The 15,542-nt window shown below is 39.9% G+C and overlaps 1 protein-coding gene across 1 annotated transcript; it reads right to left on the bottom strand.

The window, feature by feature from the left end:
* Positions 1-318: 318 nt before the first annotated feature.
* Positions 319-2,422, bottom strand: LOC139938141 (uncharacterized). Its single transcript, XM_071933522.1, has 3 exons — positions 1,759-2,422; positions 913-1,238; positions 319-717 (listed from the first exon to the last, which is right to left on the bottom strand). The coding sequence occupies exons 1-3, from the start codon at positions 2,420-2,422 to the stop codon at positions 319-321; spliced, it is 1,389 nt and encodes a 462-aa protein (XP_071789623.1).
* Positions 2,423-15,542: the final 13,120 nt, after the last annotated feature.

The following is a 15,542-nucleotide window of genomic DNA, read 5'->3' on the forward strand; positions in this document are numbered from 1 at the left end:
TGAGTATAGCTGCGTAGCTTGGAACGTAACCATATCTTTTGGAACGTAACCATATTTTTTAGAACGTTAGCATATCTTGGAACGTAAGCATAGCTGGGTATTATTGGAACGTAAACGTAGCTGCATATGGTACGTAATCTTAACTTGACTCAGGATTGAAAGCGTACCTTATGTATAATAATAATAATAATAATAATAATAATAATAATAATAATAATAATAATAATAATAATAATAATAAAACAGTATTTATGTAGCGCAATATGAATTGGCATTCCTCAAAGCGCTTAACAGCAAAATGAAAAGCATTCATCATCATCAGTCGACTGCACAGCAGGCGGACACAAGCTTTTCCCATTCTCTCCTGTCTTGTGCTATTCTCCGAATCTCAAGCGGGGAGAGCAGAAAATCCGGGGAGACTAATCTTCCAATGTACTCAGGGTACAGCAGGCGCTGACGACCTTGTTTGCGCCGGCCATGCAATGGGGGGTACAGAGCGTAGATGTTGAGTGGCTCGTTGGTGGGTTTCCGCAGGATGTGTCCGACCCATCTGAGTTGTCGTTTTTGGATGGTCTGAGTTAATGCACTTTGGTGGCTGAGGTTGTACAACGTGGTGTTAGTAACATTGTCGAGACGTTTTATTACCAGTATGATTCGGAGGCAGTTTGTGTGATAGCTATTGAGATATGCAGTGAGGTGCTTGGTCAGGATCCATGTCTCACAGCCATATAGGAGTACATATAGCTAGGCATGCTGTCTTGAAGATGTTGAGTTTTAGCTCTTGATTCACGGAAGAAAACTTCCAAATCCTTCCCAGTTCCTTTGTTGTTTGTTTGATGACTTCTCCTTTGAGTATTAGATTTTTACATGGTTGAGTAGTTCGGTTTCCCCGGTGTGTATTTTGAGCCTCACTGATCTGGCAGCTTCTGAGACATCTAGTAGTTGTGATCTTGCGCCCTCCAGGGTTGATTCACAGAGTGCGATGTCATCTGCAAATTCCAAATCACTCAGAATCTGAGCTGGCGCTCTACTAGATCTCCTTGGATGTGTTGTGAAACCTGAGTCTTTGATGGAGATTGATAGCACGTAGTCTGTCACAATAACGAAGAGAAATGGGTCCAAGACATCTCCCTGGAGAATTCCGGTGTCTGTTGGAAATTCTTTGGTCAGTTCTCCTTCAACGAGCACTGCACTCTTCGATCCATCATACAGAATGCGGATGGCCTTCACGATGACTTCTGGTACACCATAGAGACGAAGGATGGCCGAGTGGATAAGAGCACCGAACTCAAGCTCTGATGCTTCTGTTCAGCAGAGTGTGAGTTCGAATCCCGGTCGTGACACTTGTGTCCCTGAGCAAGACACTTAACTATAATTGCTTCTCTCCACCCAGGGGTAAATGGGTACCTGTGAGGGCAGAGGTGGTTCTTGTGATTGGTTTAGCCGAGTAGCGCATGTATTTGTCGCACAGGCTGTATACTCCCCAGGGAGCTGAGATGGTTTAAAGAATGATTTAAGGCCCGGTGACCAGGGGTAATATTGTCGGAAGCGCTTTGAGACGCCCTCCGGCGTGAAAAGCGCTATATAAAAACGGTCTATTATTATTATTATTAAACATGAGATTTCTGTCGACGGAGTCAAAGGACTTTTGGAAGTCTACAAAGGTTGTGTACAGGGGTAGTTGTTGGGTTGCTGCACCCTCCATTACTCTTCTCAGGATGTGAATTTGGTCGACACGGCCACGGCCTTCACGAAAACCTGCCTGGTTGTTTCTTAGGTAAGGTCCGACGATAGGTCTTATTCTGTCAAGGAGCACTCTGTTGTAGATCTTTGCAGCAACTGACATTAAGGTGATGCCTCTGTAGTTTGACATGGAAGTCAGGTTTATATCCTTCTTTGGGATTGGAATGATGAGGTTGGTTTTCAATTGACTGAGAGCTATCTTTTCGGAGAAGACCTTGCTGCAGATAGTGTGTATGGTCTCTCTCATGAAGCTTCCACCATACTTTAATATGTCAGGTGTGGTAGAGTTGTCAAGACCAGCTGCCTTACCACTTTTCAACCTCCTGATGGCGATTTCAATTTCCTCCCGAGATATTGGATCGGTGTTGATTGGCAGGTCTTCTTCAGCGGGATCTGGCAATTTCAAGGGATGTACTGGCTCTGCATTTAAGAGGTCTTTGAAGTAGGCCTGCCACTCTGATAGTAGATCTTTTGTGTGTTTTTTTATCTGGGTACCATCACTCTTTCTGACTTTGTTATTATTGGCCTTGTTCTTTCCAGCTATTTTGTTAATAACTGCCCATGTTCGGTTTACTTGGCCTGTTGCTGCTGCAGTGTTTAGAACATCTAGCTCCTCTTTGAGATATCTGGTTTCTTCCCTTTGGTATGATTTGGTGACGTCATCAGCCATGTTCGCCATTGTGCTCTGTGATCTGGTTTCCTGCTGTGTTGTAATTTAGCCTTTGCAACGTCTCTCCTGGCCCGTAGTTCCGCAGTTTCCTGACTGACCCAGTGTGGTCCGTGGGAAGGTTTATGCTCTCCAATAATGGTCTTAGCTGTGCTTCCGAGAGCATTTTCACAGCTGTCGTACAGAGTTTGTACATCAGACGGATCTGCAGCCAGGTCTTGTAGAGCTACAAACCGGTGTTTCAAGGAGAGGTTGAGTTCCTGTTGCGCGCTGCTGATATCCCTGAGCTTTGTCCAGTTGTATTTTGTTCTCATGCACCTTCTTCCTCCAGATGATCGGAGACTGAGCTTTATCCTGGCAGAGACAATGCGATGGTCAGAGTCCAGTTCAACTGAACTGTATGCTCGACAGTTTCTGGCGGAGTTTAGCCATTTCCCAGACAGGAGGATATGGTCCAGTTGGGCCTGGCTGCGGCCGTTCGGGTGTTGCCATATCCACTGTCTTCCGCTACGATGAGGAAACCTTGATTGTAGTGGTCTAATGTTGTGTATTTCACAGATGTCTACCAATCTCTTCCCATTGTCATTTGTAGAGGTGTGAAATAGTGTGGACCAATGACTCTTGGGTTGGTGATGCTTGAGTCTGTTCCAATTCTGGCATTAAAATCTCCGAGAATAATGGTGACATTATGCTTTGGAGTTCCCTCAAGGGTGGACTGTAGCATGCCATAGAAATTGACTTTGGTACTCTCGTCACCTGCTTCAGTTGGAGCATACACAATAATTACTGTAGTTGAAGGATTGCCTTCAAAGTTTGCCAACATGATGCGGTTGTCTATCTTTTGAACATGTCGGAGGTGTTTGGCTATATCTTTCTTTAACAAAAGACCAACGCATCCGCTGCCATTGCTGTTGCATGATGCATGTAGTAGTAGCCAGCTCCCATTTTCTTCACCTCGGTGGTTATCAAGCGGTGTTCTTGAATCCATACAATGTGGATGCCTGCCTTGTCGCAGCCACTTGTCAGTTGGTGTAGTTTCCCCGGTTGTCCTAGGGTCCGTACATTGTAGGTTGCGACATTTAAGTCTTTAAGATTGTTCTTAGTCCTAGGTGCCATATCAAGTGCAGAAGTCCTTGCGGTTTCCCCCTGCCCCATCATAGATGCATCGCGTCTGCTCTGCTGACACTTCGCACTTCGAAGATAAATTTGGTTGGATTAGTTTGGTTGCAAGCATTACAAGAAAACAAAAACTTATAGGCCTATACTCCCCAATTAAATCCCAAAACAAATAATTATAAAATTAGGCCAGACCAGCTGTTACCTACACGTATATTAAATGAAACCGTAAAACGTAACTTGAAGGAACGTGAGCAAAAATTGGAATGTAAGCGTAGCTTGGAACGTAAGCATATCTTGGAAGGTAAGCGTAGCTGGGCATCCTGGAATGGAAACGTAGCTGTGCGTATGGAACGTAAGTGTAGCTTGACTCGGAGTTGAAAACGTACGTGTTGATATTATATAGCGTAACTTGAAGGAAAGTAAGCGTAGCCGAGTAGCTGCGTAGCTTGGAACGTAACCAAATAATACCTCAACAATCTCAAAAATAACACTTCATTCACAGAATTAAAAAATAATGTTTTGAGGGAATTTTCTTTTATCTTTGTTTTTGTTTCAACCTTTTATACAAAATTCTTATTCACCTGTTCTTTATACGATCGGGGGCTCCGTTTTTTGTTGTCCTTTTTTTCTTCTTCATAAAACATTTTTTAAGCTACTCACACAATAACACTGTCAATGTAACAAAATGCGGTATTCCTACGTTTGACATCATCAATCTTTTTTAATTACCTGAAAACTCGTAACAAAAAGAAATTAGGAGCCATGAAACAAAACAGAGCATTACAATGGAACGTTGCGATCATAAGAAATAACGGAATCGACACGAGGTGTACCGACTGACAAACCCACGATGACAAACATGTACTTTGATGTCTGGCTCCCAACCCCTCCCAAGCTCACGGCGAGACCCGCAAGCTGGAAGTTCATCGCCCGGGATTACAACTCCAGCCCCCCCACGAGACACGGCATGTGCGGTACGTGATATGCCGAGGCGCTGTAAAACACGCTTCCGTTGCACGGACCCTCTGAATGAGAATCTTACGTCCCTTTTTTCATAATTATTTACAGTTTTTACCCGCAATCTGTATACATAGTCTCTTTTGTCAAATATTTATGAATAGTTGTAACCAACAATTTGAAAATTTGGTTTAGTAATTTATTTTTAATTTATTTTTATACGGCTGGAAGTAAAACTATCTCGGAAGGTCACGTGGGTTATCCGAACCAAAAAAGTGGTTTGGATAACCCACGTGACCTTCGTTTTTTGAAAAATGCGTTAAAACGACCGAGTGTGCAACACTTACCCTGCTGAAGAAGAAGAAGAAGATAATAACTAGACATTAGGTGTTTGTGAACAAACACAAAGCTGTTCCGTGTTCTTTTGCTTGGATTATGTGCTAAAATTACCAAGGAGTCTATAACTGAAAAAAAGTTTGAAAATGTTGAATAGTGTCTTGAGTTATGGTGCCACTTCTGGTCAACCCGGAAGTAGAGGTCGACATGGGGGTTTTTCAAAGTTTATTTATATTGCCTAAGGGGTCTAAAACTAAAGAAAGTTTGAAAATCAGTTGTATAGTACTTGAGATATGTTCCCACTTCCGGTTGACCCGGAAGTAGAGGTCAACTTGAGGTCACGGTTTTTAAAGTTTATTTTTAACGCCGAAGGGGGTCTAACACTGAAAAAAGTTTGAAAATCGGTTGTATAGTACTTGAGATATGGTCCCACTTCCGGTTGACCCGGAAGTAGAGGTCAACTTGAGGTCACGGTTTTTCCAAATTAATCTCCAATCCCCAAGGAGTCTTTAACTACAAGCAGGGTAGGAATCGGCCGAGTACTTCTTGAGATATGGTGCTACAAAGATTTCCCAATTAAATATGAAAATGAGGGTCACGTGGTTAATTAATTAAGAATTTTAACATTTTTTAACATTTTAAGTAAAGCTTATGTTCTAAGCTTCAATTTGGTATAATAAACGCACTCTTTCGTATTATAGTTTAGGAGATTAGGCTTAAAGAAAAAACGTGTACAAATGCAATGGGGTTTTGGCGAGAAACAAAGAATAATAATAATAAAAATAAAAATAATAAAAATCTCGACGAAAACAATACCTGTTCCGACGGTAGGTCGGAACAGCTAATAATAGTATTCAAACTCAGAAGAAGAAGAAGATAATAATAGTATTCAAACTTAGAAGAAGAAGAAGATAATAATAGTATTCAAACTTAGAAGAAGAAGAAGAAGAAGAAGAAGAAGAAGATAATAATAGTATTCAAACTTAGAAGAAGAAGAAGATAATAATAGTATTCAAACTTAGAAGAAGAAGAAGAAGATAATAATAATAGTATTCAAACTAAGAAGAAGAAGAAGATAATAATAGTATTCAAACTAAGAAGAAGAAGAAGATAATAATAGTATTCAAACTTAGAAGAAGAAGAAGATAATAATAGTATTCAAACTTAGAAGAAGAGGAAGATAATAACAGTATTCAAACTTAGAAGAATAAGAAGATAATAATAATAGTATTCAAACTAAGAAGAAGAAGAAGATAATAATAGTATTCAAACTTAGAAGAAGAAGAATATAATAATAGTATTCAAACTTAGAAGAAGAAGAAGAACAAGAAGAAGATAATAATAGTATTCAAACTAAGCAGAAGAAGAAGAAGATAATAATAGTATTCAAACTTAGATGAAGAAGAAGAAGAAGAAGAAGAAGAAGATAATAATAGTATTCAAACTTAGAAGAAGAAGATAATAATAGTATTCAAACCAAGAAGAAGATAATAACAGTATTCAAACTTAGAAGAAGATAATAACAGTATTCAAACTTAGAAGAATAAAAATAAGAAGAAGATAATAATAGTATTCAAACTAATAAGAAGAAGATAATAATAGTATTCAAACTTAGAAGAAGAAGAAACTAATAATAGTATTCAAACTTAGAAGAAGAAGAAGATAATAATAGTATTCAAACTTAGAAGAAGAAGAAGAAGAAGAAGAAGATAATAATAGTATTCAAACTTAGAAGAAGAAGAAGAAGATAATAATAATAGTATTCAAACTAAGAAGAAGAAGAAGATAATAATAGTATTCAAACTAAGAAGAAGAAGAAGATAATAATAGTATTCAAACTTAGAAGAAGAAGAAGATAATAATAGTATTCAAACTTAGAAGAAGATAATAATAGTATTCAGACTTAGAAGAAGAAGAAGATAATAATAGTATTCAAACTTAGAAGAAGAAAAAGATAATAATAGTATTCAAACTTAGAAGGAAGAAGATAATAATAGTATTCAAACTTAGAAGAAGAAGAAGAAGATAATAGTATTCAAACTTAGAAGAGGGAGAAGATAATAATAGTATTCAAACTAAGAAGAAGAAGATAATAATAGTATTCAAACTAAGAAGAAGAAAATAATAATAGTAAGCAAACTAAGAAGAAGAAGAAGATAATAATAGTATTCAAACTTAGAAGAAGAAGAAGAAGAAGAAGAAGAAGAAGATAATAATAGTGTTCAAACTTAGAAGAAGAAGAAGATAATAATAGTATTCAAACTTAGAAGAAGAATAAGAAGAAGATAATAATAATAGTATTCAAACTACGTCTGTGCCAGACGATGTTTCAAAGTCAAACAGTGCTTTAGCTGAAACCATTGTGAGTTCCTTCACTAGTTTTTTTACGTGAAGTCGAAGACGAAGATGAGTGTCCTATTAATACAAATGTGGTCGATAGCATCAAAGCTGTTTGCCAGATGGCAAAGCGAAGGAAAAAGTAGGGAAGTCTCCCTGTGAGTTTCGCTTTTGGGAATCAGTGGAATTTCGGCGTGGCGCCGAAGACTCAGCTCAAGCTGCCTATGTTACCAACTTTGTGACTCCACTGGAGAAGAGTTAAAAATAACTTTTACAAAATTTTTCTATACGTATTCTAACGATATTCATTTTCTTTAAATTTGTCTTGTTTATACTCAAGTTATGAGTGACAAGCAATAAGTGTTACTATATGGCCACTTGTTCCGAACAAGATTTTTACGGCTGTACAGATATACAGTATAGTATATACAGTATACTAAATATACAGTATACAGTATACCGCCATTGAACTGAAGGATTTCACTTCGAGAAAATTAATGTTATGCCCTCAAAAATGAATCTGAGAAGCATTACCGCGTAACGCTTCTCAGATTTTGTTTAAACAGCCAATAAAGGATGATCTCAATATTTCAACTACCTTTTTATGGCCATATAGACAACGTAGATACCGGTTAATAACCATTTTACTCTCAAAATTTGCATTTAATAATAAATAACTCGAGTCAAAAATGCGCCCGGCCACATGCTTTTTCAGCCGAGAGCCAAAAACGGCTTATCTCTTATAATGACCCCTTGACGCCAGTGACGATTTTCCCATAATAGGGTTTGAACACAGTTCTCAAGCTTTGGAGAAATTTTTTTTTTCAAATAGTTAACGATAACTAGGAGATTTAGGTACCTGTACTTAAATTGCCATGTGACTCAATATTAATTAAATATTGTTTAGTTAAAGATGATTATTTTTCTTTTAAATTGTATTTATTGACTTATCAGGTTATCAATAATTATTAATTTAAATTATTCAATAAATTAAACATAACTATTGCTTATTTATTTATTTATTTATTTATTTATTTATTTATTTATTTATTTATTTATTTATAGATAACTCATTATTGTAACTACATATGTATGTATTCTTTTTGAAGAGGCCAGACCCTGTACAAGCCTAGGCTTCCTGGCTGCGACCTCCCCATTCTGTAATTAAGTTCTGATAATTAGTTTTTCCTTACATTGTACATGTACTACAAAATGGTATGGAAATAAACCTGAAACCTGAGATTGCGTATTTCTATAGGAGGGTATTCTTCCTGCGTGGACATATAATTATTTTCTTGCCGGATTTGTGGCGCTCCAAGATGTGACCACCTTTTGAAACGACAGTTTTAGATAATAGTTTTATTGACACATCTACTTTTACATGTATAAATGGATTAAAACAATCGAACGGATCTTGCCTTTAAACGCAACGGGTTGCTGATTAGACCTTCAGGCTCTGGGCCCATGGTATGGATTGCTATGGTATGGTATGCTAAGCACATACATTCGCTTAGCATGAAATTTCCTCCTCGATAAAAACAGGATTACCAAACAAATTTCCATTTGTTGCATATTTCTTGTTACTGGTATTCAGTGTTGTTTGGTAATCCTGAAAAGCACGTGGAAACTCGTTTGGTAATCCTGTTTTATCAAGGCAAAAAATTCATGCTAAGCAAATTAGTGTGCTTAGCAGCTCTGTGAAATCGGGCCCTGGTCACTTGGTGGCCTTAACGGAAGAGGCAGGCCAACGAAGAAAGAGTTTATTGAATGAAACTCAACCAAAAAAATGTAGGCCCACACGAACAATGGAACGTACGTCCTTTGAAGAAGGTGAACAATAATATTGTTCCAACAAAATATTATTTTATTCTCTGAACTAGGGATACTAATGCCTTTGAGCACACAGCATTATTTCTTGAGCATGAAATGGTTTCCATTGGTCGAATTTAATTAGTTTGAGCGCGAACAATGTTTGGAAAATAATCTGGATGGACGGCGTCTTCGCAGACAGACTAGAGCGAGTAGAACAACAACAGAGAGACAGTGGACACCTCCCGTCAGAGTCTGGATGGACGGCGTCTCTGCAGCAGCCAGACTAGAGCGAGTAGAGCCACCACAGTGAGACAGTGGACACCTCCCACCAGAGTCTGGATGGACGGCGTCTCTGCAGCAGCCAGACTAGAGCGAGTAGAGCCACCACAGTGAGACAGTGGACACCTCCCATCAGAGTCTGGATGGACGGCGTCCTTGCAGCAGCCAAACTAGAGCGAGTAGAGCCACTACAGAGAGATAGTGGACACCTCCCACCAGAGTGTGGATGGACGGCGTCTCTGCAGCAGCCAGACTAGAGCGAGTAGAGCCACCACAGTGAGACAGTGGACACCTCCCACCAGAGTCTGGATGGACGGCGTCTCAGCAGCAGCCATACTAGAGCGAGTAGAGCCACCACAGAGAGATAGTGGACACCTCCCAACAGAGTCTGGATGGACGGCGTCTCTGCAGCAGCCAAACTAGAGCGAGTAGAGCCACCACAGTGAGACAGTGGACACCTCCTATCAGAGTCTGGATGGACGGCGTCTCTGCAGCAGCCATACTAGAGCGAGTAGAGCCACCACAGTGAGACAGTGGACACCTTCTATCAGAGTCTGGATGGACGGCGTCTCTGCAGCAGCCAGACTAGAGCGAGTAGAGCCACCACAGTGAGACAGTGGACACCTCCCATCAGAGTCTGGATGGACGGCGTCCTTGCAGCAGCCAGACTAGAGCGAGTAGAGCCACCACAGAGAGATAGTGGACACCTCCCAACAGAGTCTGGATGGACGGCGTCTCTGCAGCAGCCAGACTAGAGCGAGTAAAGCCACCACAGTGAGACAGTGGACACCTCCCACCAGAGTCTGGATGGACGGCGTCTCTGCAGCAGCCATACTAGAGCGAGTAGAGCCACCACAGTGAGACAGTGGACACCTCCCATCAGAGTCTGGATGGACGGCGTCTCTGCAGCAGCCAGACTAGAGCGAGTAGAGTCACCACAGTAAGACAGTGGACACCTCCTATCAGAGTCTGGATGGACGGCGTCTTTGCAGCCAGACTAGAGCGAGTAGAGCCACCACAGTGAGACAGTGGACACCTCCCATCAGAGTCTGGATGGACGGCGTCCTTGCAGCAGCCAGACTAGAGCGAGTAGAGCCACCACAGAGAGATACTGGACACCTCCTATCAGAGTCTGGATGAACGGCGTCTTCGCAGCCAGACTAGAGCGAGTAGAGCCACCACAGTGAGACAGTGGACACCTCCCATCAGAGTCTGGATGGACGGCGTCTTCGCAGCCAGACTAGAGCGAGTAGAGCCACCACAGTGAGACAGTGGACACCTCCCATCAGAGTCTGGATGGACGGCGTCTTCGCAGCCAGACTAGAGCGAGTAGAGCCACCACAGTGAGACAGTGGACACCTCCCATCAGAGTCTGGATGGACGGCGTCTTCGCAGCCAGACTAGAGCGAGTAGAGCCACCACAGTGAGACAGTGGACACCTCCTATCAGAGTCTGGATGGACGGCGTCTTCGCAGCCAGACTAGAGCGAGTAGAGCCACCACAGTGAGACAGTGGACACCTCCTATCAGAGTCTGGATGGACGGCGTCTTCGCAGCCAGACTAGAGCGAGTAGAGCCACCACAGTGAGACAGTGGACACCTCCCATCAGAGTCTGGATGGACGGCGTCTTCGCAGCCAGACTAGAGCGAGTAGAGCCACCACAGTGAGACAGTGGACACCTCCTATCAGAGTCTGGATGGACGGCGTCTTCGCAGCCAGACTAGAGCGAGTAGAGCCACCACATTGAGACAGTGGACACCTCCCATCAGAGTCTGGATGGACGGCGTCTTCGCAGCCAGACTAGAGCGAGTAGAGCCACCACATTGAGACAGTGGACACCTCCCATTAGAGTGAAGGCCAATGTATAGCTTCCGAGACAGTCGTAGATTAATCCTTCGGAAAAAAAGATATACAAAGATTTTAGGGGGAAATTTGGGAAACTATTAAAACAGCTGACTAGGTACATTTAAATAAAAAATCGGTTTAAAAACAGTCAACATTTTTAAACTAACCAATACCGTACGGTACTAAATGCCCAACTCGTAATAGCGGTTCTCGTTTCGACCTTCTTTGGTTAAAGTCACCTGGAAGTGGTATTTTTTGTAAATAAAGCTTTTGTCACTAATATATGTGTTTTGATGAGTGGAATGTGAAAAAAACAGTTAACTCAGATTTTAAAAAATTAGTTCTTATGTTATTTACAAATTTAAGAGTAGGCCCCGACCCGAGAGGGCGCTGTTCGTGACGTCAATCGAGGCAGACTTTGCCTTCAATGCGTAGAGTAAACACAGTAGAGTTAAAAAGCAGAACGGTTCTTTTCAGAGCTGAGTAGTCTCCCGAATTAGTTAAAAAGCAGAACAGTTCTTTTCAGAGCTTCCCGAATTAGTTAAAAAGAAAAACTGCAGTTCTTTTCAGAACTGAGTTTAAGAGCAGAACGGTTATTTTTAGAGCTGAGTAGTCTCTCGAACTAGTTAAAAAGAAAAACTGTGGTTCTTTTCAGAACTGAGTTTAAGAGCAGAACGGTTCTTTTCAGAACTTGGTAGTATTCCGAATTAGTTAACAAGAAAAACTGCAGTTCTTTTTTAGAACTAAGTTTAAGAGCAGAACGGTTCTTTTCAGAGCTAAGTAGTCTCCCGAATTAGTTAAAAAGCTGAACAGTTCTTTTCAGAACTGAGTTTATAAGCAGAACAGTTCTTTTCAGAACTGAGTTTAAGAGCAAAACGGTTCTGTTCAGAGCTGAGTAGTCTCCCGAATTAGTTAAAAAGCAGGACAGTTCTTTTCAGAGCTGAGTTTAAGAGCAGAACGGTTCTATTCAGAGCTGAGTAGTCTCCCGAATTAGTTAAAAAGAAAAACTCAGTTCTTCTCAGAACTGAGTTTAAGAACAGGCAGAACGGTTCTTTTCAGAGCTGAGTAGTCTCCCGAATTAGTTAAAAAGCAGAGCAGTCCTTTTCAGAACTTAGTAGTGTCCAGAATTAGTTAAAAAGAAAAACTGCAGGTCTTTTCAGAACTGAGTTTAAGAGAAGAACCGTTTATTTCGGAGTGAGTAGTCTCCCGAATTAGTTACAAGAAAAACTGCGGTTCTTTTCAGAACTGAGTTTAAGAGCAGAACGGTTCTTTTCAGAGCTGAGTAGTCTCCCGAATTAGTTTAAGAGCAGAACGGTTCTTTTCAGAGCTGAGTAGTCTCCCGAATTAGTTAAATAGCAGGACGGTTCTTTTCAGAGCTCAGTAGTCTCCCGAATTAGTTAAAAAGCAGAACAGTTCTTTTCAGAGCTTCCCGAATTAGTTAACAAGAAAAACTGCAGTTCTTTTCAGAACTGAGTTTAAGAGCAGAACAGTTCTTTTCAGTATTCCGAATTAGTTAAAAAGCAGAACTGCAGTTCTTTTCAGAACTGAGTTTAAGAGCAGAACGGTTCTTTTCAGAACTGAGCAGTCTCCCGAATAAGTTAAAAAGCAGGACAGTTTTTTGGAGAACTGAGAACTTTCCCGAATTGGTTAAAAAGCAGGACAGTTCTTTTCAGAGTTCTTTTCAGAATTTGGTGTTACCCCCAAACCATTAAATTTTGTCCTTCTTATTCTACTTTTTGTAAATCTTTCGACTAACCCTAAATACGTTTCTTTTCTGTAGAAAGAAGAAAATCGAAAAATTACTGTTAGAGTGCAATATATTGAAAATGAAGCTAAAAATAAGATAACTCATTTGTAGAGCGCAAATAGTGGAGGTCGGACAACTCAAGTTATCCTAAATCAAGATCAAGACAAGACGAAGACTTCGAAGTGTAAGGGAAGATCCGTTCTCTTGCAGAGTCAACCCCTCGTACCGCCCCTTCCCCTCCAAGATCCTCTGCGATCTTGTTGATGTTGTCCTTGCTTGTGCAGCTTTCCAGCTAGGTGACATCACCACTTTCTTGGCATTTCTTGAGTTGCATATTGGTCGAAGCCAGTGATGCTTTTTAAATAGGAGACTAGTCTTACTGGAAATTTCTGCTGGGGTTGACACTTCATCAAGTCATCAGATGTCATGTTAGTAATGTATTGTCATAATGTTATAATTTTCTTAATATATGGTAATGTTTATAAATGAAGAGTGCAAAATCCAACTAAAACTTTATTCATAATTATTTCTAATAATTCCTGTACACATTTTGTGATGAGAAAAATTAGTGAGCAACAATATGGATTCAGCACTTTTCCCTTTCACTTTTTACTGATAACACAAACCTTAAACCTACGAAAACAAATAGTAAATACATAATTTAGATCAAATAAAGCAATATTTACATAATTCCTAATACCAGCATCCTATCTATTGTAAATGTAAACATCTTCAACTAAATAATGTTTTGTGTTAAACTTAAGACAATAATAGTTAGTTTATAAGCATCAAAGCTCTTTTCAATGATTAATGTCTGATTTAGGAGTTGTAAATACATAATTTAGTTTAACTAAATTAGTATTTACAAATTCCGAAAATCAGCATTACATCAACTACGAATTTGTGCTAAGGGCACACAATCTACGCACATAAATGTTTTAAAGTATTGAGATGCAGTCAAATAATACTGAAGAGTATTTTTTATGATTAATGTTCGATTTAGGAGTTGTAAATAGACAATTTAGATCTGCTAAATAAATATTAACCAATTCCTAATATCAGCATTACATCTTTTGTAATGTAAACGTCTTCAACTAAATATTTTTTTGTGTTTTATCTTAAAGGGTCTATGTACTTTTTTGTAGGACAAAATCACACGGTCCACAGATTTACACCCACAGTTTGAAGATAATGATAGTAGAAAGCTTCCCTGAAAATATTACGTGCTGAGGTGCTGTAGTTTTTGGGAAACGAGTAAAACAATGTCATGACAATAATTTTCGTCTCATGAGACGAAAATTATTTGAAGCAAAAAACGTATTTTCATGACATTGTTGTACTCATTTCTCAAAAACTACAGCACCTCAGTAAGTAATATTTGAAGGGAAGCTTTCCACTATCATTATCTTCAAACCCTGTAAGTTTAATGTAAATCTGTGGACATTTTGAAAAAGTACCCAAATCCTTTAAAACAAGTATAGTTTATTAATAAATAATGAATAGGGTAGGTGGCCTTAGCTTTCGATCCAAACCAGTGGTTTGGAAAGATTTGGTAACGTATCGCCTGTATCATAAGTTATTAGTTAGTGGTGAAGAAACTGTATCAACAACTCAATCAATACACTTGGGAGGATTGTCGTCTACTCTAAATGTCTCTTATCCTAAATGTCTCTTATCCTAAATGTCTCGTGTCCATTGAAGAAAAAGTTTCTCCTGCATCGGATCTTGAAATTTTCACAGCAGTTAAAATACTTGTTGAGATTCTACAACAGAAAGCATCATGAACAACCTGTCATCCACCGAGGTATAACAATTCAGAATCGGCAACCAGCCTCAAAAAGATGCTTGTACATTCAATACAAAGTTTGTATTAATTGCAATCCTCCATGAAACAATAGAACTTGGCTGTTCTTGCAATCTTTTGTAAAAGAAATTGTATAAATTAATTTTGACGAACTTGTTCTGGGCCTCACTTTTCTATTCCGTGGTGACTTCAACCGGACCTGTTGCGATGTGAATCAGTTGAGGATATTTGTACCCTACATCACTAAGCTTGTCAACGAATCTCTCAGTTCCGGTTGTTTCCCCGATAGCCTCAAAGTTTCCTACATCAGGCCGCTCATCAAGAAACCAAACCTGGACAAGGAGATATTCAAAAACTACAGACCGGTTGCAAACTTAAAATGTCTTGGAAAAGTCATCGAACGAGTAGTGTCATCACGTATTTCTGATCACATTCATACTTTCAACCTGTCCGACGTGTTCCAGTCAGCATACAAGCCTTTCCATGGGACCGAGGCTGCACTAGTCCGTGTGAGCAACGATATTCTTTCTGCAATGGACAATGGTAACCTAACAGCACTAGTCCTGCTAGACTTGAGTGCTGCTTTTGACACTGTTGATCACAACATCCTTCTCTCTCGGCTCCAGAATCACCTTGGCATAGAGGACACAGCCCTAGCATGGTGCAAATCGTATCTCTTCAATAGAACTCAGCATGTACCAATCGGCACCGCGATATCAGATCCTGTTGTTTTGAACTACTCTGTGCCACAGGGGTCGGTACTAGGCCCGCAGTGGTTTACACTGTACACTTTACCGATTCGTGAAATAATCCTGAAATTTAATCTGAATTACCATGTCTACGCAGACGACACTCAGCTTTACATCACGTTTAAATCTTCTCAAGAAAACGCCAAT

Source organism: Asterias amurensis, chromosome 6 (genome assembly GCF_032118995.1).
Source record: "Asterias amurensis chromosome 6, ASM3211899v1".
Lineage (NCBI taxonomy): Eukaryota > Metazoa > Echinodermata > Asteroidea > Forcipulatida > Asteriidae > Asterias > Asterias amurensis.